The sequence below is a fragment of the Caloenas nicobarica genome, chromosome 17 (assembly GCF_036013445.1).
Source record: "Caloenas nicobarica isolate bCalNic1 chromosome 17, bCalNic1.hap1, whole genome shotgun sequence".
Classification (NCBI taxonomy): Eukaryota; Metazoa; Chordata; class Aves; order Columbiformes; family Columbidae; genus Caloenas; species Caloenas nicobarica.
Window position 1 is genome coordinate 2,280,993 of NC_088261.1, and position 26,578 is coordinate 2,307,570.

Genomic DNA, 26,578 nt, shown 5'->3' on the forward strand with positions numbered 1-26,578 from the left:
ACGATTAGTGACTGTTTAGTTGAGGAATCTTCAGTATTACACTGAACAGAAATAATGGCCAAACACAGTTCATTTTTGTGTAACTTGGCCTCCACATGATTGCGTAGCCCGGAGTTACTGCCTTTTTATTTACCAAATTAAAGATGTTTATATGTAGTGTTAATGTCACTAGACTATGTGGCACACTTTGAAATGCAGTCTGTTAAATACTGTGAGATAGAAATGCTGATCAAGTGGGGTTTGAATTCTAATAACACTGCATTACTAAGCTTTTCGTATGGGAGTAATGAAAGAAAACTGGAAAAAAAAAAAAATCAACATAGAATCATTTTATTTTGACACCCGAGAGATGCTCGACACTACCTTAGTTCTGAATTCATCAAGACTCTAAGTTGATCGGAAGAGGACAATTTTACTGTACAAATTCCTTTCAATTACTGAGCATTTTTTATCCAGTGTCACAAGCTACCAAGTCTGGCATGTTTTCCCTGAAACGTAGCTTTCATACCCAAAAATACATTTTGAAAACTTAGAAATGTGTGATTTGATCCAATGTTTAAATCTCGCGTTCATGCCTGAAGAGTATTTTATAGGTTTAGCAGTAGTTGTAAAGAAAATAATCATAAATAAAAACTGTAGCCATCAATAACTTCACAAAGGTGGTTGGCGGCGGGTGACAGGGAGCGCGGCCAGGCCGGACCTGGGAGCCGCTCCTGATGTCTTTTCCACAGACATCCAGCTTTGTCAAAACCCAGTAAATCTTGTGAAGTTTATTTTCCTTGTAGCATCTGTGTTTTATAATGGTGCATTTAATTTGTTTTCTCTTTGTCTGCTGGGATTTCTTTTGTCCGGCACTTTCGGGCCTCCCCTTTCTCGGCGGTGGCAGCGAGGCCGTTAGTGATGGCTGCTTTGGGAATAGGCCCCTCTGTCTGACAACAAAGCCCATTGTTGTTTTCTTTCTTCACTTTTATCCTCAATCCGTTTTCCCTTCGAGTACTTGTGGAATAACATGTGGCTTATGTTTTGGGCGGATGATACGATGGCGGTTTTGTTGCAGGCTTCGAGCAAACGGGTCCGGAGGCAGCATTGATGGGACTTGCTGTGTCTCAGCACGCAACCTTGAGCCTAAAAATTTGTAGGATGTTGTTGCTACAATTAATAAAAAACTCTTAAGTGATGGCTTAATGCTGCGGTTTCGTGAGTATCCTTAACTGCCGTGGGATTCCTCAACTTGTATGAAAATAAAGCAGCTCATCCTTGCGTAGGAAGGACATGTGTAAATGCCTCATTTCTCCGCATGCAAATATTCTATTGAATCAACTGAAGGTTTTGCATATGGAAAACTACACGACGTTGGGAGCAGAGGGCACTGCGTAACTAAATGTGGCTTGAGAGAGACTCTTACAACACAGTCATTTGGTTCAGTAGTTCATAGTTAATCATTATATTCCTAACAAGTAAAAGAAAACAAATTACAGCCATTTGGAGCCCCCTCTGTAGCCGCCGTCGCTGTTTGCTGTGCATTGCTCAGGGGGAATACAGGAGAGCGAAAGACTTTCAGAGAGGCCTTGATTACATGCAACAGTAACTAATTAGACAATAGTGCAGAAAACCATTCATAGTCCTTTCTACAAGAACCGAGAATGCATTATGAAACTAATCTTAAAAAAATTAATTGCATCTCAGCCTGAATTTAAAACTGAGCTCTTTTTTATTTTTTCCCCCTTTCCTGTTTCTTTTTACTCCAAGTTGGTGCAGGAAAATTGCTATTAGTGAAATCTGCTCTCTGAGCCTTGAATAGGCTTGTTATTCATTAAAACCTTGCTATTTCTCTTAAAATGTATTGACCAATGTTCAGGGCAGATACTTAACACAAAACACACTTTGTAATTTCATCATTTTTGTTATTGTGCTTTTCTAAGATGCAGAGGTCTATGGACTTTGGAGAAAAAAAACAAATAAAACCCCTAAGCTTACAGTTATGTAGTATTAAAAGAAGAGTAAAGGAAGCATTGAGTGTCTTTAGGATGATGAGACATTCATTAAGATTTTTCCGCCTTCCTCTTCCTATTTTCAATCCATCTGAAGTACCATTAGAGCTTTTCAGGCAGCTTCCTGTGAGAAACCCTTTTCTGTGCTGTTTTTCTTCCTTGAAAAAAGGTGCCTGCTCTTCAGTCAGCTTGTATGGATTTGGCCTGGGATTTGTATAATATCTCTGTAGAATGCATCGGTTGTTTAGGAACCTAATTCCCAATATGGCTCCCTTTTGATTAAGAACAAAGCCAGCGTTTCACAGCATTATAGGAACACAGAAAAACAAGTTAATGATCTAAACCTTTTAATTCATGGTTGCTTGTCTGTTTTAAGTACTTTTGATTCTGTTATAAACAGACTGGCCCCTTTTTTTGTTTAACTTCTTTCTTTGGTTTCTTCACATTTCTTTCTTTGCTGTCCATGAAATTTGTAGCTAGTTTCCTTTTCTAACTGAAAAATGAAAGGTTGTGACTACAGAATGATGCAGAAAGTAAGAAAGCGTATCTAGACTGGGCGTAAATCCAGCTCAGACCTCTTTGAAACAAGCTAAATTTAGGGTTGTTGGGATTTTTTTGTTATGTTTTCCCCTTCCTTTTTTAAGTACCTACACTTTGTTTTCTTCTTTTTTTGAATGGACGTAAAGTTTGCTGCTTCTTTTGATACTTTCTTAATTTTTACATGTATGGCATGGCTTTTTTTTTTTTATATAGTTTCTTGTTATTTTCCTCCAGGCTGAGCTCAGCAGATTACTCTTTATTTGTGCCTTTATCCGTAGAGACAACGAAAGTGACCTTTTCAAGACTTTCAATTACCAACACTGTATGTGGTACCTTAGGAAAATAGTTCCCTTCTAGATTTTTTTTTTTTTTGTAAAGAGAATTGGAATCCAGAGCTTGGTCTTCAAATTGAACTTGCAAACTTTTAGGGGAACAGAACTGTCAGGCAAGCAGCAGCAGCACGAATCATTTCCCTTCCATGGCAGGAGACCTTAACCACCTATATAAAATAAATATTTGCTGCTTCCATTGTCATTTGTTTTTTACCTGAAATGAAGATGACTTTTTTAGATACGTTTTTGATATGTTTTTGCTTACAAGAGGCTTATCTCAGGAAGTTGTTAGAGATGCTAAATGAAGAAAAAATTCCAGTAATGTGTTTTATTACGTCTCTATCCCATCAAGGTAAATTGAACAGCCAAGACACTTACAATAACTTCACGAACAATAATCCTGGGAACCCTCGACTGCTGCCCCTTCCAAGTCTGACCGTGGTGCTGCCTCTTGCTCAGATCAAGCAGCCAATGACTTTAGGGACCATCACCAAGCGCACAGGGTGAGTGTCTCTGCACTAACCTTTCTTAACGTTATTTATAACTAATATGGAAATAATTGGTGTTACTTAGTGACGCTTAGTTTTATTCCTTCTTTTAATTTCATTCTGTGTCATTTAATGGCAACAGAAGTGGGGTGGAGGGAAGAGGAGGCAAGAAAAGAAAACCAGCATCAGATAAGTAAACAAAACCTGAAAGCAAATCTCTCAAAACTGAGGAGGATTCGTTTGGGTGGGTCATTTCCGTGAGTCTGCCATATGGGAAATACTGTACACTGACAGCAGGAGAAATTTCACACCAGGAATTGGTATGAAACACAAGCAGAGCTGTATTCAATCAGAATAAGTTATGGTTTTGCCTTTTTTTTAGTACATTTGTTTATTTTGATTTCCAAACTTTTCAAGCAGAAATTATTTTTGACTATCAGAAATGGAAAGCCAGTAAGCCAGGTTGAGTATAAAGAGCAAACTTAATCCTGCTGTTTTCTTGACCTTATTTTTCCTCTGAAGTGACTGTTCTGTACTATGAGATTCACGTGTGGACTTTCATTCCGGAGCCAGCTGCACTTCGGTAGTTCTCCCTGTGCCATGATAAAGCACTTCAAAATATCTTTTTAAAGCTCTACTAAATACATATACGTTGTAATAACTAAGAAGATTTTGTGAGCTCTATAAACTATAACAATTTTAAGTAAATTGATGCTGTTCAGCAGTCGATATTTTTCTCTTGCTCAATTTCAAATCTTTTTTTTTTTGCAATTAATGCATAAAGCCACTGGGTGATTATCGTATTTTTTTTTTCCCTCTCACCTTTTGGTTGTTCAAATCCCCGAATATTTTCTAGTTAAAAGACTGATCGATTAATTTGCAGATTGCTTTTATATTTTTAAGAAAAATAGATCGCATGTGGCATGTGGTTGGCTGAAACAGTTGAGAGTCCTGCAGATTCGTAACATTTTCCTGCGTGTTGGCAGACGGGTGCAGGCGCGGTCTCGCTCGCTTCGGTGCTTTCTTGCTCAAACCCCGACAGTGAGGTGAATTTTACCTTGTGTTTTGTGAACCGGGAATGATTTTTCAGGCGAGAGCTCGCAGGCGTTCCCTCTCTCCCTGAGTAATTCCCATATTCTGTGCTTGAGTGTTCAGGACATCCTGTAAAATCTGTTATTGCTTCGTTTAGTGCACTAAATATGCATGATGATGATCCGAAGGCTGTCTATGTATTCGCATATATATGTGTATCTATGTACATGTCTATCTAACAATCCAGTCCTGTTCTCACTGCTGGAAACAGGAATTTCATGTGGCTTGTTGAGCCAAATCGGGAACTGCAAACACACAGTTGCTCTCTGCAGATCAGTTCCTGAGCTTCATAGAAAATTGTGAATGGAACTTATGAAACAGTAAAGAAACAGCATGAGGGTAATGTTGTGGTTTAACTTCTTCCACACCTACATTTCAGTTGCTTATTTTTGCTTGTTTATTTCCTGTTTGCGATTTAAACACAGGTGAGGGAAAAAGATTGCGCTAGCAATGGCGTGAATTTTGAAAGTACAGAAAAGTGTGATCACGGACGAGGACAGGAAGGGAGGCAGGAGCAGAGAGAGGCTGATGTGCAGGAATTACAGTTCTTGAAAGAGGGAAAATATCAAAAATGTCACTTGAAAAGGACAGTCGGAGAAGGACAGAAATGTAATTCTGGGCTCTCTTGGTCCTAGAAGTGGAATGGACACTTAGAACTAGGAGGGACAAGACATAGGAGGGAAATCAAAAGCCACCTGAGGCTCTGCTGGGGGAAGGTGAGGTGGTGTGAGCAGTGGCGAGGATGATGCTTTGGAAAAATCACTTGGTTTACAATAGTAATTCACGCAGCAGCCTTTACGAAGGCGGTTTCCTTAATGCTGTGGTGATACCAGCAAACTTTCCTACAACTATTGCAAATTGAATAAATCTGCATTATTTTATTTAATGTTTTATTCTTAAATATCTCAAACATATTCAGAGAGTGCTCATAGTCATAGTTTTCTTAAAGGAAATTTGACTATTCGTGAACTGTCCCTGTCCTATTATTTTGTGTAATTTTTAAAACTAATTAAATTTATTCAGTGAGGCTTATGTAAGGGGGGAAAAACACAGTCATGGGGAATACCCTGCTGTGTAAATAGAGTTTTCATGAATGAGGATCATAATTTTCAGTGAACCCCGCGTGGATGTGCGATGCGAAGCTGAGAGCTTCCTTCATTTGTTCTGCATCCAAGAAATTTGATGAAAGTACACAAAATTAACATGAAAAGCCGCATTTGAAAGCAGGGATTTCAGAGGAATGCCTGGGATCCAAGAAGCCTGGCGTGCCTAAAATGACCAAATTGAGACAGCAGCCTTAACTTAAACCTCCAGGGGGCAAAGCGTGTGTTTAACATATTTAACATCTGCCCTCATATTTCTAGAAACACATAGCGATGTAAGTCTGTACAGTGTAATATTTAGACAGGACAGGGACCATCTGCCTCTGTCTCGAAGTGTGGGAGGCGCGAATCGCGGCGAATGGCAGCGGACAGATGTATTTACACCTACGTGGGCAGCACCTCTGAGCGCCGCTCGGAGGAACGAGGATCCTGCGGGAGCAGCTGCTGAACCGCGTGCTCGCGCAGCGATCGGAGGAGGACACGGGCTCGCTGTCCGTCGGGTTTTCCAGTCCCTCAGAGCAGATCCCCTTCCCCTTGTTGCTACTTTTAAAGAGTTAAACATTTTATCTGTTGCAATACATTTCTAGAAGTCAAAAGCAGGACTGAAAGAATACCATATAATTAGCAGTTCTGGATTTGTCAGTTTACTTTTAACATATCAAAAGCTTCTTCAATACTAGACATCTTAATTAAATTTTGTGAATTTTCTTAACCAAAAAGTCTAATCGTGGGGGTTTTTTTGGTTTTTTGTTGTTTGGTTTTTTTTTTTTTTTTTCTGCTCGTCTCCAAGACAGCAAAATATTTTTCAGGTACTGAAAGGACCGATCAGTGCTCTTAATACCATCTGTCTCAAGCAGAGCTGCAGAGCATGTCATTTTACTTGACAAGTGGAATGGCAGTAAATTTTTTAAAAGTGTTTGCTGGAGCCCTATGGGAATGAAAGCCCAGAATCTGGGGTTGTGTCATTATGCACTGCTCATCACAGATGCTTTTTTTTTCTCATGCAAACTTGTGGGGTTTGGAACATTTTCCGATCAGTCATTAAACTCTCTTATTCTGAACAAGATTCAGGTTCTCAGCACTCAGTACCTCCCAGCGTTACCGCCCTTCTTGCCGTCCCGCTTGTGTCCTTCTTCCCTGCCCTCGGCTTCTTCCTTTGCTTGTTCAGGACTCTCATTGTGATTCCTGCACCTCCACGAGCTACTTTGTTCTCGTCCCTGTGTTTTGTCATCCCGTTGAGTCGCTTTCCTGCAGTTCGTGCTGTCAGCACATGCCGAGGAGCAGACAGGTTTTCCCAAAGGGGCTCTAACACTAATGAGTAGGGAGGCGTCTTATGCTTTAAAGATTAGGGGGCATAAGACAGTAAAACAAGCTAGATTTAATAGGTCTTTCTATATCTGTGCCTCAGTTTCCCTCTCAAAATTTTAATAGTAATGCTGAATTCCTTCTCAAGTCTGGTGAATGGGTTAATTCATTGCTCATTCACAAAGAGCTTATAGATTTGAAAGGGGAGGAACTGTGTGATCCGTCTCATGCTGCTCTATAACCGGCCGTGAATCAGAGGATGTTGAAGACAGCTTTGTGCTTTGCAATAGCTTTATAAACGTTCCTTGTGCTTGTGGCATGGGTTGGAGTGAGTTTCCCCTTTGGGAGAATGTGGGGACACAGACGAGCTGTAATAGGAAGGAGGGAAATAAAAGATACAATAATTGCCCCAAAAGAAAACCTCTTGTCAAAGTTGGCTTCTCTGACAGCAGCATTTGTTTTCTCTTTCTCCAGGGATGCAGTTGTTCTATTTGTATCATACTTCATGCTCAGATTCATTACAGCTTTAGTGACACCAGGCTGGAACCTGCATTAGTTGGGTCTTGGCAAAACAGAGACATCCAATGTACCTTGTAGGCAAAGGAATAAAGCTGGTTTTGGTTTGGTTTTGGTTTGGTTTTTCCATCCAAAAGATTTAGATAGTGTGTTTTGAAACATGGAACTCTGTCCATTCTTCATCCTATCCCTCATTCCACCCCCAATAGGGAAGGGGGAAAGTACCTGAAGTGTCTGATGCAATTTTATCATGTTAGTGTCTTTATATTATAGGTACTGAAAATCTCTGATATCCATTTGTTTTGGTTTTGACTCAGCTTAATTTAGCCCAGGTTCTACTACTGAAGCAAACAAAAACAGGGAGTGCAAAGTTATGATGTCATGATACAATCAAGTAGGAAAAAGCAACTAAAAAAGTCAAGAAAAAAAAGAAAAAGTGAAGCTAAAGGATACAGAGCCAGGGCAGCTCTCCTGCATGCTGAAGCCGCACATTCTGGCCCATTTCTCACTTGTTTTGGGGTTACCTTTATAATACATTTTGGTAATAAAGCAACTGTTGTAATGATTTGTAATTGATATGAAATACATTTATCCGCACTAAATTTTGTTCAGATGTCACTGGTTATGAAAGGATTCTCACTATGGCAGCACACAGTGGTGAGGGTTCGAGTCGGCGGGTGTTGCGCGGCTTATTGAAAGCTGAAGTAGTTTTTATTAAACATGATAACACAAAATCAAAGGATGTTTCAATTTTCCGTTTGCTGAAGCTCAGGATCAGCTAAGAAATTTCTGTTGGAGTCTGGAATGGTAAATCAGCTTCATTCCGTGGCTCTCCTTGGGAACGTCTCCCTCGCTGTGGGTTTTGGCGGCGTCGCTCTGGTGCTGTCGCCCAGCGCAGCCCATCTGGTGCTGCCTCCTCAGGGTTGGGTTCTCCCATCAGTCCTACATCCCCCCCCTCTCTCAGTTAGCGAACCATCCACACTGTGTGAAGGGAATAGCGAAAAACCATTGCTTATATAAATATCATAGCGGGGAAAAAATGGTCGTCTTAAAAGAAACGAGGTGTCGTGAGGATAGAGGGAGCGGTAATTTGTCTCACGCGCCTTTTAAGACTCTAGTGTAGTCTTGTGAAGTGCGATTACATTTTCTTCATGATACAAGATTTTGTATCCATTAGAAACAAACAAACAAAACCTTCCATTGAAGCTCGTATCCACCTGGGTCAATTTATAATTAAAATAGAGATAATTTGTTAATTTGCAAGTGTAATCAGGTCAACATAGTATGTTGTGCAAAAAAAAAAAAAAAGGCCTTTGTTATCTTCTGAAATGTTGTGATGAGCTCAGCTAAATGTCATTTGCCTCCTTCTTGCCGACAGAGAAACTGAGGCAGAGAGGGAAAAAAAAAACTTGTCAAAACGTCCAGGATCATAAATTAGACATTCTAAGCTTCCAGTCGCATTCAACCACTCGCCCGTGACTCCTCACACTGACACCAGAGAGATTCCAGGTTTTAAATTATATTGGCTATGGATTATGGAGAAGACTCACCTCTCCGTGAAATATCTCAACGGTGCAATTGTGTTGGGCTGATCTTCTCTGGAGCCATTCGAATGGTCTGCAGCTCAGGGACTGAGTGCGGTGCCTGTGTAGATGGTATCAATGACATCCAATCGATTTGCAATAACTGAGGGTTCTCTTTCCCGCATTCAGTGCAAGCTCGCAGGTGGGGGAACACGATTGCTGTGTCTGACGGTGGCTGAAGATTTTTAATGTAACGGTGTGCTTCTGTCCCAGGAAAAGGGCTGAGCCAGTTCCTGGAAAAGCTTGTGCTTGTACCTGTGGTTGTTTTTACGTAGGACTTGCCTCTTTTCAGTCAATTTCTGGAACTGTCCCACTCAGACCTTCAGTGTTCCATAGCAAACACCCACATATTTGTTGCTTTTGATGCTAATTGACTTTTTCTGTTAGTTCTGACTGTATCGTCCGTTGAAGGCTGCTGACTGCCTTTGCCTCAGCTCTGTCGGCAGGTTTCAGAGGAGACCTGAGCTGTGCCCAACCTCAGTCCTGAGGTTCCAGTCCCTGCCGTGGGTTTGCGTTGTGCGCGGGCCCGTTCCGCGAGCATCAGCATGCTGGTTAATTCAAGGTCTCATTTCTTTCAGGGCATCATGAACGGTGATAAAAAATTATTTTGTTTACGTTCTGCATAAATCTGAATAGCATGATATACAGTGTACTTGTTGGTAATTGAGTTTTCATCTAATTTCTGTGCATTTTTCCCCTTTACGTGAAGACCTTACCTGTTTGGAGCAGGATGTTTTTCCATAAAAGCTCCGTGGTGAGTTCCCAGTTCAAACCCAGCATGCCTATAATTCATTTGCTGTCCTCACTGAAAATAACTCTGTGCTTAGACTTTTTAATTTTGGATTTATTTTTTTTTAATTCGTTTGCTTGCATGGCTGATCCATAGGTGGAAGCACTGCATAACTTCACTTTTAAACTATGGATGTGTGTTCACCATCAAGCATTGTCAAAGAAATGCATCTGCTTTTTTTTTTTCTTTTTTACTTTTCAGAGGGCATTTAATTTTTAAGTAACAGAGAAGTTGAGAAAATAAATTCTTTTCCAGTAGACAAAAGTTATTACCTTTCCAAAACAATCCTCTTGTTTTTTCTCTATAGCTTCCTTTATTAGTGTAGCACTGAGTTGCTTACAGACAGAAACCATCAGTGATGAGCTCTTGAAAATGAGCCAGATCAGCAGTGAGCGAAGTACTGCAGGAAGAGAGATGAAGCAAGTAAAATGGGCACTGCAAAATAATTTTTAAAAAGCTTATCACACTTGCGGAAAAAAACTATAAACCACAGTTCTGTTAAAATCAGGATATTTGAGATAAAAATACAAAGGGATTTTGGTTTTAATATGTAAAATTGCAGCATGTTACAAGAATATAGACAGAAGAAAACAAATGTAAACAAGTTTTCGTGTGTTGGAGCTTGGTTCAGGACCACAGAGCGCTACCTGACCTCCCATCGGCTTTGTAGAGCCAAATGGGGGTCAGGCAACAAGAATGGAAGAAGTTTGGACATCTTGCAACTTGGAAAATTTAGAAACTTTCAACTAGGAGATATAGATAGATAATTTTTTTAAAAAAAATTATTATTATTTGTTGTTGTTGTTGGAGGGGGTTGTGTGTGGTTTCTGTGTTTATTGTTTTGTTGGGGTTTTTTTGGTTTTGTTTTGGTTTTTTGGTTTTTGTTTGTTTTTAATTTTAAGTCTAGCTAAGATACTTGTTAGCTGTATCTATCCATATCTGTTAGAATATTTGTATGTGGCTCTTGTTCCTACTACTTGACGTTTGTTCCACATATATCACCCCCTGTGTCTCTGTCTGCAGCAGAAGGAACTTCTTCAGAGCTCCGTTAGGACACAGGGTTGTTAAGCAGGACAGCTGATGAGGAGCTAAACCAAAGCTGGGAAAAGCAAAGGCACTAAATATAACCCTAAAGAAAAGAAGGGGACATTGCCTTATTCCTAGAAAATACCCGTTCACTGTAGTCGTCCTCCTCAGAACATTTCTAGGTGTAGTTTACGCTGCACCTGAGTATTTCGTGATCTAAGAACAGAAAGGGCCCTGGAAGGAGAGTTTTGCCCGTGGGTTTTGTCTTAGAAATGGACGTGTGGGTCTCTGCGTGGAGCAGCGGAGACGCTTGTCAACCAGAAATGGTTTTCGATTGAGACGAGATTAAAAGGCCTAGATTAAAGAGGGGAATATATGAAATAGACTCAAAAATTGTTGCCTGTCTTTCACAAGACTCTTTTGTGGTTTGTTTAGTGCCAGTGCTAGCTCAAAAATATGGTCTTTGCTGGCCTGCAGAGAAATACAGCTAAAAAACACACTTTGGGTGGGGGAAGAAATCATGTTGTTTCCATTAAGGTCTTAATGAGACCTAAAATTGTGTAAACAAAATGGATGGAGATTTGACAGTTACTGCCTGGCAAATAAAGGAGCCTACCATTGCTTAGCCTGCCTTTTCTTGCTTTTTTCATGATTTGGCAACTGGAAACATGTCTTTGTTTTCTTGTTTAAGGCATGGTGATAAATTGATTGAAATTTATGTATTTTGAAGCAGATACGCTTTTTCAGTAATCGCATGTGTAATTGCAAATTCCATGCAGTATTTTTCTCCTGATGCTCTTGCTGCTGCTTATCTAGTCTCAAGAAAACTTTTACCTTCAGAAATCATAAATGTTTCCATATCAGCGGGTTTAGCTGTGGAATTGTGGATAAGGGCTTTAGGTTTTGTGAATCTGATGGGTTTGAAGCCTCTTCATTGGGAATATAAAATCAATGTGTGATTCTCAGTCTTTGCAGACTCCTACTATTGCTGTTACAACACAGAAGTCATCAAATAGTATTGTAGCACTGAATTGTTTCAGTGGCTCTTAATCTTCTCTTATCAACATGAAAGACCTGGCATGATATTGCTGAGTCCCTTTGTTTCTTTTTAAGATCTAACAAAGCGATGTCTGAATTTTCTTCTTTCTTGTGCTCCCACCACTTTTTGTGCCATTTCAGTGGAAAATGTTTGTCTGTTTTTCTTCGGACACGTATATATCTGCATCTCAGTGCTCCTCCATTTATAATGGTAATAATCCTCCAAAATTCCGTTAGAATAGTTAATTAATATCAACAACACACATTTCCCCAAGTATGGTGGTATTTGGGTTTAACTTGACTTTGGTAGGTGACTTTGTCATTCCCTTCAGCTGGGGAAGATGAATGTCAACGGTTGGTGACTGAGATGACACGAATATTGGCTTCAGTTGAGGTGCAGAACAAGAACTATGTAATTCAAAGGGGTTTTAATTAATACTGTAGTCCTGCTGTAGATACAGATACAGTCGGGATGAAAATACAGCCGGGTCTCCATGAGTTGTTGGTGTAGTTACACAGTTGGGAGACCCAGCCAGGAAGGAGAACGCGGCTCTTTATCCCACCTGGGTCTCAAATCCAGAGCTGTTGTCTCTCACGGGGGACAGAAATTCTAAGGGTGGATGTTCTGGTTCCATTAGCATCACTTGCTTGGTTTTAATGTTGATTCCCCAAACCCTGCACTCCTTCCTGCATCGCAACCCCTTTCAGTAAAAACATGCGACAATCTTGAAAGTGAGCGCGTTGTGAAGATTCTTTTAAATTAAATGTTTTTAAAAGCGAGGCCAAATGTGCCTTAATTTCAGTTCTTGGAATAATTTATGAAGTGCTGACAGGCTAAGAGCAAGTAAAGAGCAGGAGTTCGTAGCAGAAACAAGTCATTCAGCACCTACCTTCAACATTATTGTTTTGTTATCATTTATAAAGCTGAGAGGGTGTTTGCATCTACAGAATAATGAGGATTTATAGTTTTCAAGTTGTTAAAATATCACAATGGCATGAGAATATATTTTCTTAATGGCATTACTGTTACTGAAAATAAGTGGGCTTTGGAGGTTTCCTGAAAGAAACAAAGTTGAGTTGGAATGTGTTGATGAAAACTCAGGGCTAAAGTAAAATAGTGGTAAAATGAAAGATTCCTGAGTTACAATAGTTGTCAGAATAGACTTGTTGACATCTCAGCAGTTTTTTCAGAAATATATCTAAACCAATGTGATATGCTAGTCTTTTTTTTTTTTTTAATTTGTCTTTATTAAGTTCAACCACATGAGTAATCTTGTTTTACAAGGTCTGCTCTTTCTGGCTACGAAACATCATTTCTGAAGGGCAAATGTTTTGGCACTGAAACCAACACTTCAATGCACCCCTGCAAGATGTACGTCTTAAAGACATGGTGTAAATACGACGTAACTTGGACCTTTTCCTCGAAGGTTGTTTAGAATTGTGTTTGGTTGAGTGTAGGTCTTGGGACTAAGAGTGTGGAGAACCCCGCAGAAATGTGCTGTTGTGGTTCCAGACTCCTTCATGCTTAAAGGGTTGAAGAAATCAAAGCCAATTCTGTCTCTCTAGAAGTTTACTCCAGTTTGTTGTTGAGAACAACATTTGCTCCCTTTTATTTTTTTCCCACTTTAATAAGCTCAGATTGTGTTGAGTAAAAATTCAGAATATTAAGAATACTGGGATAGTGTAGAAAGACTCTGGTTTCAAGAGTTTATAAGAGCAAGTGAGTGCAGCTGAATCATGTCTCTACTCACGGTTTGCTCCGGATTGATGGATGGGTAACACTGTCCTTCTGAACAATCTTGTTCTAGATTAAAAACAATCATTTATTGATTGAAATATAGATCAGTAAGTTAGAAGACTCCAGTTAGTGGATACATTTATATTTTAATTTCTGAGGGAATGTTAGTGTGCGAATATTTGGAAGGTGAGAGCTAAAAATAGTTATCGATACACAATTTATTACAGAACTGGTTAAAAATACTGTTTGTGTGACAGTTGGCTATTTCAAAGTGAAAGAAAACCATTCTGAATTTTTCTGAGCAGCTAGTAAATACTTCTGTGTATTAATATCAATTTAAATATTATAATATATTCCAACATAGCTCGTGAAGTACCACTGCAAGCAAGGTAATATATTTATAGCCAGGAACTTTTTGGAACGTGGATTTCTGACCCGGTAATCTGGAGCTGTAGTTTGAACAGTTGGATATTAAGTGCTTTGTGGTGGTTCGATGTCACAGTTACTGACTATAAATTGCAATTGCTCTTGTGGGACGTTCCAGCTTCTCCCGCGTGTCCAAGAGCTTCAGGACCGATCTAAGTCCATGGAAGTTTATCCGAGTCTTTCCATTGACTCAGAGCAGTGGGATGGAATTCCTTTCGAAAGGTTTTGGGGAGGTTTTGGGGTTTTTTTCCTTCCAAACGGAAGGTGTGACCGGGGCTTGGTGTGGGTGTGATTTTTGGCAGGTGGCTGAGCCCCTCTGTGCTCCAGCGAGTCCATCTGGAGAACTGGCAGCGAAACGCAGCACAAGGTGTTGGGCGGCTCAGTTACACTTTCTGTAAATCCCCTCCAGAAACCTGGCTGAAAACTATTAGTTTTTCTCCCGTTTTCACAAATGACCTCATTTCCGGTGATACACAAAAAGTAGTTGCTGTTTTAGGTGAGTTCAAGTGGAAGGCGATTTAAAATGTTTGAGGCTGCGTGGCAGTAATGATGGAGACTGTACGTTTGTAATCACGTTGTATTTTCCCGTAGCGCAGCCAGTTTTCGGAAGGAATTGAAGTGTTTGAGGTCAGAGCGAGTTGTGCCGTTTATTTCAGTGAGATCAGGACCGAGCTGTGAGGGACCAAAACGCGGGGTTTGGAGGTGCAGGAGTTCTAGAGCAGCCCAGCTTCGAGAATAATTTTGTTTGACTTGCTTTTCTTATATTATTTTTACATTACGTTGGTCCATAATCTGTTCTTGCTTTAATATCCCTATTGGTTCATTCCGTTGAACCACTTCACCTGTATACAAATAATTTGTCATTAACAAAAAAAGGGTAATATGAATGAAGTGCCATTATAATTATACATACTGTTTGAATTGCTTTCTGCTCTTTAAAAATACTTTTCTGCTGCTTAATTCCATCATGATACTTGCAAAAATTGGTTAGCACATACATGTATGCACTCACACTCTTCTTAGAATTGAAGATCATTACATAAAAATGACCAAGTTAATGTGATGGTGTAATCACAGGCTGATATAATGTGGAACAAGAAATTAATAGAAGAAAAAAGGAAAGGAAGGAGAGGTAGCAAGAGAAGGGAGCAGTGGAATAACGTAGAGAGAGAAATACAAATTAATCCAATTTAAAAGGCTGGAAAAAAGGGAATGTGGAGAAGGAGGAATCCTGTGTGAGCTTCTCAAACAGCTTTTGTCGTAAGGAAGGGCTGGCAGGTAACGGAGGAGACGGGCAATGCTCTGCAAACAGGTTGGAGTGGATACAAACCATCATGTTACATATCTTCAGGTTCTGTAAGGACAAGCACTAAATGGTGTTTAAATGAAACATAAACAGCAGCTTGTGCTCCACACACTTTGTGGTGTTTCAGAGGAGGCTAGACCTGAATATCTTTTTACCTGATAGAATTGCTGCTTTGTTTTAACCCGTGGCTCGTGAGCGTGTGCATTGTTTCCCTTTCCTTGTGTCCCCCGCATGTTGTTCCCCGTGTCCCTCTTGCCCGTGTCACGCGTGTCCCCGAGGTTTCGATGGCATCAGGGCTGTGCTGAGTGACGGCTGATCAGCGTCACCGGCAGCCGGAGGTTTCCTTGGAAAATGCCAGAAAATAACAACCACGTAGAATGACTGACCCAGAATCTATATTTTCATTCCCAAAGGACTTAAAATTCTCAGTGTTCGTATTCACTTCGGAAGTTGTTTCTATTGAGTGCAAATATTCAATATTGGGCCTTTTAAACAGTCCAACTGATTCTCCATTATGAGCCAGTGCTGTTGTTCAAGTTAATGAATTCATTAATCAAGGGGAATTTGGGACCTGTTGTCAAGAAACACAAAAGCATCTATAAATGCTAAATCCTATGGGAACTGCAGATATTCACCATTTCTGAATTAATGTCTTAGAATGACTACTAAGCAGGGCACATCTTAATTTTTGAGAATTAACTTTCACAATTTCGTTCTTTCCTTAAGCAAATCCAAACCACCTCCACAGATTTCACCCAGTAAGTCTGTGGGAGGAGAGTTCTGTGTTGCTGCCGTCTTCGGATCATCGAGGTCCTGGTTTGCAAACAATCTTGGTCTGAAAAGAGAAAAAGGTTGGTATATAACAAAAACAGGAGTTGCATTTACATTTAAATTCTCTATTTGCTCATTTTGCCGTAACTTCTGAGCCGACGATGCTTATCTATAGATTTTTGTTTCTTAAACTCAGTGACAATGATGATTTTTGGGCATCTAGTTGGGGTATTTTTGGTAAAGAGGACAATTTTAATTAGTGAAATAAATCATTGATCTTTTCTTGTGATATAATGACAGAAAATAAACTTTGATAGCTCAATCCAAAGATACTGCTTGAATTTTCACTGAAAAAGCTGTAAGGTAAAGGTGAGACACTCACTAAAGCAACTGTACAGATGTATGTTTGGCAATGTGTCATCACCTGAACACACCTTGGTGAGAAACTCTGCTCCATCTGTTCTTACAGGAGATATTCAGAGTTTCTTTGAAACAAAGGGGAAATTTTGTTCTTTGTACAATTTTCTCTGTCTCTCCAGCCCTTTTGGTTCTTTTGACTCACATTTGTTGACTGCAATCATATGAAGGCAAGACATCTTTTCTGCTTCTGCAGTAAGCTTTTCTTTGTGCTTGCCAACAGATCAATCAAAGCAGTTTGTAGTGGAGTCGCTGTACATCATCAGTTGTTACGGCAGCCTGGTGGAGCACGTGTTGGAGCCACGGCCGCTCAGCACCGCTCCCAAGATCAGCGACGACACCCCTCTGGAAATGATGACATGCCCCAGAGCCAGCTGGACGCTGGTTAGGTACCTCATTCCTTTTACTTTTTATTATTAGCGTTGTTATTACAGGAAGTTTTCGTAGAATTCCGTCAGTGCTTACATGCCTGATTGGGACACAACCATTTACATACTTCTGTAGACATGGAGCTACGTGTACATGTTTACGGATCAATAGAGGTCCTTATCAATCAGTGATTTTAAATGATCAGATTGAAATTTAACTTTTTATATAAGGACTCAAACCAATTCTTTCAATAGTGTTAAGGTACAGAGTTCTGCCATGAGACGTGAGGGAGGTTTCCACAATGAAGGATTGCGAAGAGTTAGGCGAGTTATCCTGAAAGTAGCTGAAGGTTGTAGTATTTCTTAAGACAGCTGAAGAAATTATTCCTGACATGTGGAACAAAAATTGATGAGAAGGTGTTGTCAGTGCTTTTGACGTTTTAAAATATTTTTCTATCGATTTTTCTTGGCTCCTATAGTCCTTAGTGCTGCTTATGGCAGGACCAGATTGATCAATACTTGATTTACCAAGCTATTTAGGAATGGCCCACCCTAATTAAAATTACAACGCAGACTTCTAGACCATTATTGTTGAAATGAGTAGGTTGTAATGGAATTGAAAATTCTAATTGGATCAAGAGTCCATGACTTTACACAGCTTTATTTTCACAGTTTGTAAATGCTCAGTGACTTCACAGTATGGAAGCAATGCTAGTTAACAGAACAAAAAAGTTCCCAGATTCCGTGGTGTGTTTATATAACGTCAGCACAACACACAGTGCTCCTAAACGCACTTACCAACTGAATCTACAACCGCCCTCATCATTTTTTTTTTTACGCAATGCTGCAGTCAACAAACAAGCATTGTCTTTTCCTCGCAATCTGCGTGATTTGGTCGTGCTGCTCAAGTGCCTGTGGTGTTCGGCAGTGTTTGAACAAGCTAATTTAAATAATTACAGACATTTTGGGAGCTTGTATAGATAATTACATGTGATGACAGAAACACTGATTTACATTCTCTGTATTAGCTTAAATATTAATAGTCTTGTGTTTTACCTCAGAACTCCTCAGTGGAATGAACTGCAACCACCATTTAATGCGAACCATCCCCTGCTCCTGGCTGCGGATGCCGTGCAGTACTACCAGTATCTGCTGGCTGGCTGTAAGTAGCTGACAGCTTTTTGTCTTGTCTTGCACGCGTGTTTTATGCCACATGTGACTTTCTGACTTTCTACATTTATTTCAGTATGTGTTCTACCCCAGAACAGGGCTTCATGTAACCAGTTATATGGGGTGTTTCAAAAAGGTGGACCCTTTTTACCCAATATACTGCTTTGAAATTGGGTCCATCTCTTTGATACACCCTGTAGCAGTAATGGTAGAGTAGCAAATGTCGTTTCTTTCTGATACAAATCAAAGTTGTGAGGCCGTTGTATAGCCAAAACGTGAGCGCTTGGCAGGCCTTGCAAGTGTGACCCCCGAGATGCCCTTAAAGCCTTCAGGGCGTCTTCACCTCATTTCCTCTCCTGCTTTTTGCCAGAAACGAATATGAAAAAGTAATTAGTAGCGCACAACACTGTGTTAGATGCGCCTTTTGGCTCCAATTTTTTGCTGGATTCCTGCATGATTTTGGTTTCACTTACAGGTACATGAGTTCTGCTGTGACAAAAAAGGTCATTGCAAGAACGTGTTTTGGTCATATAATATTTTACGATACAAATGAGGATCGCTATTTTCAAATGCGTACGTCTAATATTAGGTGTGCAAGCCTATACTTAAATTTTCATATAAATATTTTGAAGCAATGTATTGCAAAGAGAGTCTGAGCAAAAGCCTTTCTGTGGGTACCAGTGCTTATATACACACATCACATTGATCCCATGAACTGTAATCAGGTATGGGAGTGGATCACCCAGCTCAAATACTGCACATTTCAAATGGTTTTGTGCTGAAAACTTTTTAAACGAAGAAGAATGAGCGGTGGCTAAATTCTGACAAAATCATGAATTTGTATCATTTGAATTACAGTGAAGACTTTTAATTCATGTTTTAATTCACATAATAGGAATTCTTTAAGACGGGTGTGGAATGTGAATAAAAGGAGAATAATAAACACTAAAGACAAAAAAGAATCTAGAGAACATAGCAAAAATGTCATTAGCAGAGAAATCTGTGTCTATCTGATCTTCTTTGAAGTTTTATTTGCCTTCTGGATTTATTCTACCTGAAGCTACTCAATGGAGTTTCTGAAAAAACGGCGTCGAACCAGGATTCGTACAAAAGACCCCAAGACACCTGTTAGCTTTCCCCCTATTAAATCCACGCTGAAAGGGAATTCTCTGCCTCCGCTTACCTGCAGCACCGTGATGGGCTGGCCCGACCCGCAGCCCGTGGTTTGATGTGCCGTCGCTGCCATCAGGGAGTTTAATTGCCAGCAAATGGCTAAATGGGGGTGAGGGTGAATGTTACATCTGTCTGCCACGTCAGTGGTAAGAGGAGTTCTGGCGCCGGTTCAGGGTCACTATTTGTATCTGTCTATCAGAGGTAGAATGCGGCAGTTTCTCTCCGTTTCTGTATAGCATTTCTGCCGATTGTTTGGCTCCATTAAGTGTGCAGGGGAAATAAAAGCCTGAATGACCAAGTCACAAGGGGCTATGGATAGACCCTTTCTTTGTCCACACTCGGAACATTGCATTAGGTCTCATTATCCATTTATAATAAGCGACCTTTGCCCCCCGGGTCATTGAAAAATCCTCAGTGTGCTTTTTAGCACAGAGTACCTCTGTCAGCAGACGGACAGAACAATGAAACGTCTGGCGCTCTGCTTGGAGGGCTGGATGTGCAGGTTTTCATAAATCTGCGCTTTGATGCCAAAACCCAGGACCAAAATCTTCCTTAGTCTCTGAAAAGTGTAAAGTAGACCCAGTGAGTCCCTGTGACAAAAAGAGAATATTCTACAAATACTACATTTAGTTATTTACACACAGTTCAGCTTTTAGGATTTTTAAAGAATCTTAAAGTTACATTCACAGCTGATAAGGAAGTAACAAGGAACCATTGTTGCAAGGAATATTTTGTACAACAAGTGTCCACGACCTCTATCCCAAGGGTGTTTGTGAGTGGAGTAGCACAGCTGTTTCCTTGCTTTGAGCTCAGCTGGGACATCTGCTGCCCAAACCTGGATCCGAGGATGCGCTCGGATCCACCTGAGCGCCGCACCGCGGCCGGGGCGGAGAGCGGAGGGAGTGGGGAGCGAGAGATTTGGACCTTACCGTAAATTCACGGCTTGGAAGTGAATTTCTGTGTTAAATTCCTCAACCTGCCGGCCTCCGGGAAGCCTCGGTGTCCTCCTCACAACTCTTAGAGGCTTTTTGCAGTTGGTCAGGGTAAAAATAACCAGTCTCGAAAACCTCCTCAACTTCTGATAGAGCAGATTTCAGACTTGCTTTTGGTTTATTTATTTACTACTTTTTTTTAAAGCCTGGATGTATTACAGTCCTCAGGTCTTCCAGTGGGTGTGAGGTGCTAGATGTTTCTCTCGTACCCTTCTCAGATTTAATACATAACCTTTTACCTTCTTTGTGTCTCTAGTATCCCCTCTTTCTTTGCTTGTGTTCTCAGCAGCTCCTAAATCTAATCACAACAGAGGAGGGAAATGCAAGTTGCACATTATTCTTCCTAGCCGTGTGTCCCATAAGGTAAATGCCGTCCCCTGGTGTAGCGGCTGCCGGCGGGAGCAGAGCTGAGCCAGGCAGTGCGTGCACACATGGACCTTCCATTTCTGCGTGTCCAAATTAACACAGCCAAGTGTTCCACAGAATGGAATCGCGATGAAAATTGGTAACTGCACAACCGCAGCAAGTGTCGCATCACATCCTCGTTGCGTACTTCTCATTTCCTTTTTTCCTTACCCCTCTTTGAATTCACTCTTTTTGTTGCACTGGAGGACTGGGCTGTAGTTGAGATGCCTGAAACATGGACAATCAACACGTTAATGAAAAATAACTTGCAATTGGTCCAAAAACTGCCCAGAAAAAGGTAATGAATAAATGAGAGATGATTCCTCTCCTCTGGCTCTGGAAAGGGCACCTTCACGTTCCAGGCAAGAGTTTTGGCTCATCAGGACCAATTTTATGGAGAGGACCTGCAGTTGTCAGAAGTGGGCCAGGGACAAGAATTAATATATTAACTGGTACGCAGTACTCTTTGACAAATTGCTTACTAAATACATCAAAATTGATTGGACATTCCATGTTTAAATTGACAAATGACTGCATTAGGGGAAGGAGGGAAATCCATTAATTACAGCTGCCCTCAACCGTAGGAAATGTAATCGTATAAATATAGATTTTGTTAAAACAAAAGTCTCTACTTTACTGTAGTGTTGCTGGTAAGTGTACTTGCACCTCTTTGCTATTAAACCTCCAATAGGAGGTTTCAAAGACAGATCTTTGCAACTGGCTTTAAATAATCAAAGGCCATTTGTGTTGTGTTCAAAGGAATGATGCAGTGTTCCTGTATCCCGCTCCGACCGCTTCTGGAAATGGTTCCTCCCTCCGAAAAATGGACACGTAGCTGAGGCTTCTGCTGTCTCATTAATTGTTTATTCTAAATGCAACGTAATTCATACTCCATGATGTTAGAATTCAAACCAGTACTCTGTATTCCCGTCCTTTGTTCCTGTACTGGTTTCCAAGCAACACTCGCAGGGCTGTTACTTATTTCTGAGTAAGAATTTGCACTTGAGTTGGGCCTGAAGATATAATCAGTTTTATAGACTTCATTAAGGGATTCTTGAATAGATTAAGCTCTGTATTTATAGCTGCCTTTGACTTTTGGCTGTTACAACAGATTTTCATTTCTGGACCAACGCGTACATATCTTGCGTTTTACTGAAAATGGCTTTTGTTAGAAGTCAAACACAGTAACTATTCATTGTCTTCAAAGGGAGGGGGTCGGCCTTTCCTCGCTGTTTGTTTGGGCTGACCGATAACACAATTTATACAGCTAATCTCTGCAGCTCTGACATCATGTTTGCACTTCCCGCTCCCTCCAATGAACACGCTGCACCCCGAGCGAGACTTTTGTCTCTGAGCAACATTGCGGTTCTTTATGGCCTATTTTATATTCCTTTCCAACATTCCATCGATGGAAACAAAAATTCCAAATGTAGAGCTGGTGAACATTGTGCAGTGGGAAGCAGGACTGAGAGTAAGAGTAACGAGTGTATTAAATAATTGTGTGAATATGAAGACAGACGCTATGAAAAACAAGCTGTTATGCATATAATCATAGCCCAGGTGCTGCCGTACGAGTTACCCCGAGCACACAGGGAGGACTCTGGTCGTTGTGCTCTGCAAACCTTGTTCCATGTGCGGGGCAGCGGGTGGTGGTCTAGGAATGGGCTAATGAGCCGGCACTTATAATTACATTTACTGTTCTACCACTTTTCAGCCTTCTACCTCTGTTTTTCTTCTTGCACTCTTTTGTGGCTGCAAATTTAATACTTCATATTTAATACTGTCACTCTATGAAAGAGTATACATCCCAGTACGTACCCCACTATATACATAGCTATAGTGTGTGTGCATGGAGCCTGTTCTGTGGGGCAAGAGCTGATGTTGCTGTGGGTATGTTCAATGTCTATCACAACGGAGCTCGATTCCAAATAATAAAACTGATCAAAACCAGAGCCCGTTCTGTAACGATTACTCTCTCGTGTAGTTACGAGGTGTTCAAAGCCTTTTTGCCCTGGTTCTGTGGCATCTCCGCGTGGCCGCGCTCGGACATGGTTTGGAGCGGTTTCAGCAGTTTGTGCTCCCAGTTGCCTGTCGCTGTGGCTCTGCTGGGCTTTACTGGTTCTGCAGCAGCACTGGTGGCACTTAGAGCAAAGCTGGCCGGTTTAACCTGACCTCCCGATGCAGACTATCTAAGCAGAGCTCTCTGGCCTTACCCTGAGATGAGCTGCAGTGCTGTGAAGCCTGGAGAGGAGTTGGGACAAGCCACGGTGTGCGGGTTAACGTTTTAAACTGCCGTCGTTTTTATGGGCTGATCATATGAATGTTGCCTAAACTACCGGCCCTTCAGATGCACCTGTGAGCCACCAGTGAGGGTTTTTCCACAGAATTGTGTCGATTCACTGTTACGGGCTTAAAACTGCAGGAAAGATCCCACCATTCGTGCGAAGTCGGAGCGATGGAGACGGGCGCTGCGGGTGATCCGCAGGACGGCACACGGGGCAGCGGCTTCATCCCCACCGAGCGGGTGGAAAACCAGCCTTTGGGTAGAGTCCCTGTCACCAGACACATCACATTTCGATGATTCTGCCAGGTTTTTCACCCCTATTGTCAGCAAGAGTCTTGCAGCCAACCCTCTGTTAGTTGTTAGCGCAATGCACTTCAAGAGGGGAAGCTGCGTTTTGGTGTTATTTGGCTGTTTTGTGTACGACCAGCACACAGCTGAGATTCCCCGTACTTACTTGGGTACATATGTTTAACCTTATGATCCAGACAGGAATTTTTTAATATATTTTCTAGATTCTCAACTTGCCATTATTCTTTTTCAGATTGCCTCTAGCTAGGGTATCATTTTCATGAAATTCTACTTTGTTAGTGCCTTCTAATAAAAAAATGCAACCTACTTTTTAAAAGAACTTCCTGGGTCTCTGTATCACTGGTTTCAAAGGAGTTGTGTAGATGTCATTTAAAAATCCAGATCCTTTGGGAATAATTGATAATTCCTTGACATTTTTCAGGAGGACTTCTCCTTCTCTATACAGAAAAATGAGTTTCAGAATTCAGGGCATTAATTCTTAAGTGTTTATCTTGACTGAGGTATTCTCTCCAAATACTACATGAAAATATGGGGGGGGGGGAGGAGTGTATATACACACACACACACACACACCCTCCCCCCCATATTTTCATATATATATATGTAAATATAGATGATACAGGTAAAATGTTGTAGAAAAATTTTGGCAATTGAAAAGATATTTCACATTTGGAATTTTTTACTGTGTTTAAAACTGTAGCAGATCTTAATAATATTTATATAGTACATATATTCTGATTACAGTTTGAAAATTTTGAGTGAAACTGATTCCACACATGCATTTCTCTTACAAAATTGTTATGTGCGTTTGGGGTTTGCTGGCAATAGTCACAAACAGTGAAAATGGCATTTTCAGGTTTGCTGCTCACACTTGGAGGCGTAACAGATTGCGAGCTAATCTGGATCACCTTCCCTTTCCAGAAAAGATGTTTCTAATGAAATTGTAGTTCATGGTCTTTTTAAAGGGAAATCTGAAGGTTCCCTAAAAGTGGAAGCTGCACTTTGTGCTCCCTCCAGGAGCCGGGATGAGGTGGGCAAGGGAAGCAAATGGAATTTCTGACGGAGCATAGACTGGTTGGGGTGAAGTGCTGCATCATTGCACATGAGCACCGGAGTAAACCGTGCTACGTTATTCAGCCATAGCTGGCGTTTGTGGAATAATATAGACAAGGTGGATAAAAATGAACTCTGTAAGGTACGTTGGATGCTGCCAGTGTATGTTAAGTTTTCGATGCAAATATACACCTGGGCATGTGTGCGGCTTTATCAGATTACTGAGCACTTGCCCATCTTAATCCATACTTTATAAACTAAATGCTGGAAACAGCACCGCGTATAGGAATTAAAATACTTTCAGATGCGTACAAACAACAATAATGAACAAGGGCACATGCTGAAACAGTTCTTTACTATTCTTACATGGTCATCTGGAACTTCTTAGAGAGGGGTCCATCAACACGAAGGGGTCAGTTTTCAAAGCAGTGTACAGGGATTTAGCCGCGCGACTCCTATTGACGTTAATGGGAGTCAAACGGGTAAATCCCCACGCACCGCTTTGAAAATTTACTACTAAGCCTCTTGACTTCTCACTACATACTTTGATTGTAACAGTAATCCATGGTTAACATAATTTTCCCGACAATAATGTCAAACATACTTTTGAAGTCAGTGAATTATAGAAATAGTTACCTCTTCCTTAATTCTTTAAAGATGGCCATCAGATGGATTTCGCCATAGGTTCGTGCAGTTGAAATTGTTCTTTAACTCAGGAAAGAATAGATACGTTGTCCTTTGGTGCAGAACCGAGAGCCTGCTCCCAGTCTGAGTGTTTAAACAGCCTTAAATACTCCGTACTGTGAGTAAAACCAGGTTCCAGCTCTCCCCAGCGTTAACTGGTTTAACTTGACTAGTTTCTTATGGGAACTTTAGAAGGAGAAGCTGGAGTGCAGCGCAGTGAACGTCTCCTGGTCTTGCAGTCGTCAAAGCTGGGGAAAATCTGCAGAGAACTCACATCCTGATTATAGACATACCTATTCCTTTAAGATTTAAGTGCTGATACAGAGAACGGATGGTCTATAAAGCACCTAATAAACTGTGGGCAATATCCAAATAATGAATGAATAAATCTGTAAGTCAGTTGGTGGTGTGAAATAACTGTTAGGCTGGATAAACTCCTGGTTTACAGGATTTTTTTAGCTTAATTTTATGACATTTATGCATATAAGAATCTCAGAAAGCCCTAGCGGGGAAAAAATGAGTGGGGAGAAGTTCTGGGTGAAAGAAGATATTTTAATTTACATGGCGTGACCCTGCAGAAGTTTACAGGCTGAAACATGCATAAAAACCAGAACTTTGTTCAGTAACATGTACCCACAAGTAAAAATGCATAGAGCATATCACCAAACTGCAAACAGTTTCTTTTGAACAGGGCTGTAAGCGTTCTGTCTGAAAGGAAAACCTGGCCTTGGCTTTATTGTCAAGCTGGAGCAGAGGCAGAGCCGGAGGCACCGACCTGCACGGAGGGTTTGGGGGGTGGAATTCCCTGAGCGGCTGTTGGCCTTGGGCTCGGTGGCAGATCCGACCGCGCGACACCCAACCCCAGCTCTGCCAAAGCGCCGGCGCGTCGTTCGAAGGAAAAAAAACGGGGAACCTGTTGAGTTCGAAGTGGCCGCCTTAGACCTGAACCAGAACGGGCACGTTCTGCTTGTGGTGGGTAACGCGCCGGAACTAACGCGCCGGTCCTTCCAGAATTCGTGCCATGTAAATCATTCCGATTGCGGAGCTCAATTCGAAGAGAAGTGCTCCTGAAGCTTGTTGACGAGCATGTGATTACCTCGGGTCTCTAAACCACCTATGATCATTTTAGATAGAACTTAGGAACTGCAGAAAAAGCATCAAAATCACATGTCAGCCTGTGACCTCTATGGAACCAAGGGTTATGTAGTTTTTATTCTGTTCACCTGTTGGACACCACTAAACGCTACATGTGGACACAGGACAGACTTCAGACTTAATGACCCTGTTTCTACGAGGTTTTAGAATCTTATTTCAAATTATAAATGCTGTGTTTTCTGTTGAAATAAAGGAAGGCTCTCTGGGTATCTGTAGGCATGCGGATGGCAGGCGGCACAGAACAAATAGTCTTTATAGTCTGCAAATGCCTTTGTTTGCTCTTAATTTGGACAAACATGCATCCCTTAGAGAAGAGCACGTTGGGAATGTCATATATAACTCTCAATTAAATTGAATTGTTTAAAGCTTATTTATATAAATGAGAAAATTAAAACCTTTTGGTTCAAGAAGTACACAAAACTAAGTAAAACTAATGATTTATTGTTCACAAATTAAAACCATAAGTGTGCACGCTACAATTGAGCTGTAGTGTTTCTTTGTCCCAACACTTCTGTGCTGCTGA

At 40.9% G+C, this 26,578-nt stretch overlaps 1 protein-coding gene across 8 annotated transcripts in view; it reads left to right on the top strand.

The window, feature by feature from the left end:
• BCAS3 (BCAS3 microtubule associated cell migration factor) overlaps positions 1-26,578 on the top strand; it is a 304,791-nt gene that overhangs the window by 97,939 nt on the left and 180,274 nt on the right. For 6 of the 8 annotated variants that reach the window (XM_065647149.1, XM_065647152.1, XM_065647155.1 and 3 more), the window contains exons 16-20: positions 3,216-3,366; positions 9,660-9,704; positions 16,001-16,125; positions 16,686-16,851; positions 17,892-17,992. In XM_065647149.1, the coding sequence (XP_065503221.1) occupies positions 3,216-3,366; positions 9,660-9,704; positions 16,001-16,125; positions 16,686-16,851; positions 17,892-17,992 (588 nt within the window). The remainder of the gene's footprint in view (positions 1-3,215; positions 3,367-9,659; positions 9,705-16,000; positions 16,126-16,685; positions 16,852-17,891; positions 17,993-26,578) is intronic. The other 2 variants (XM_065647150.1, XM_065647153.1) reach the window with 1 other exon arrangement.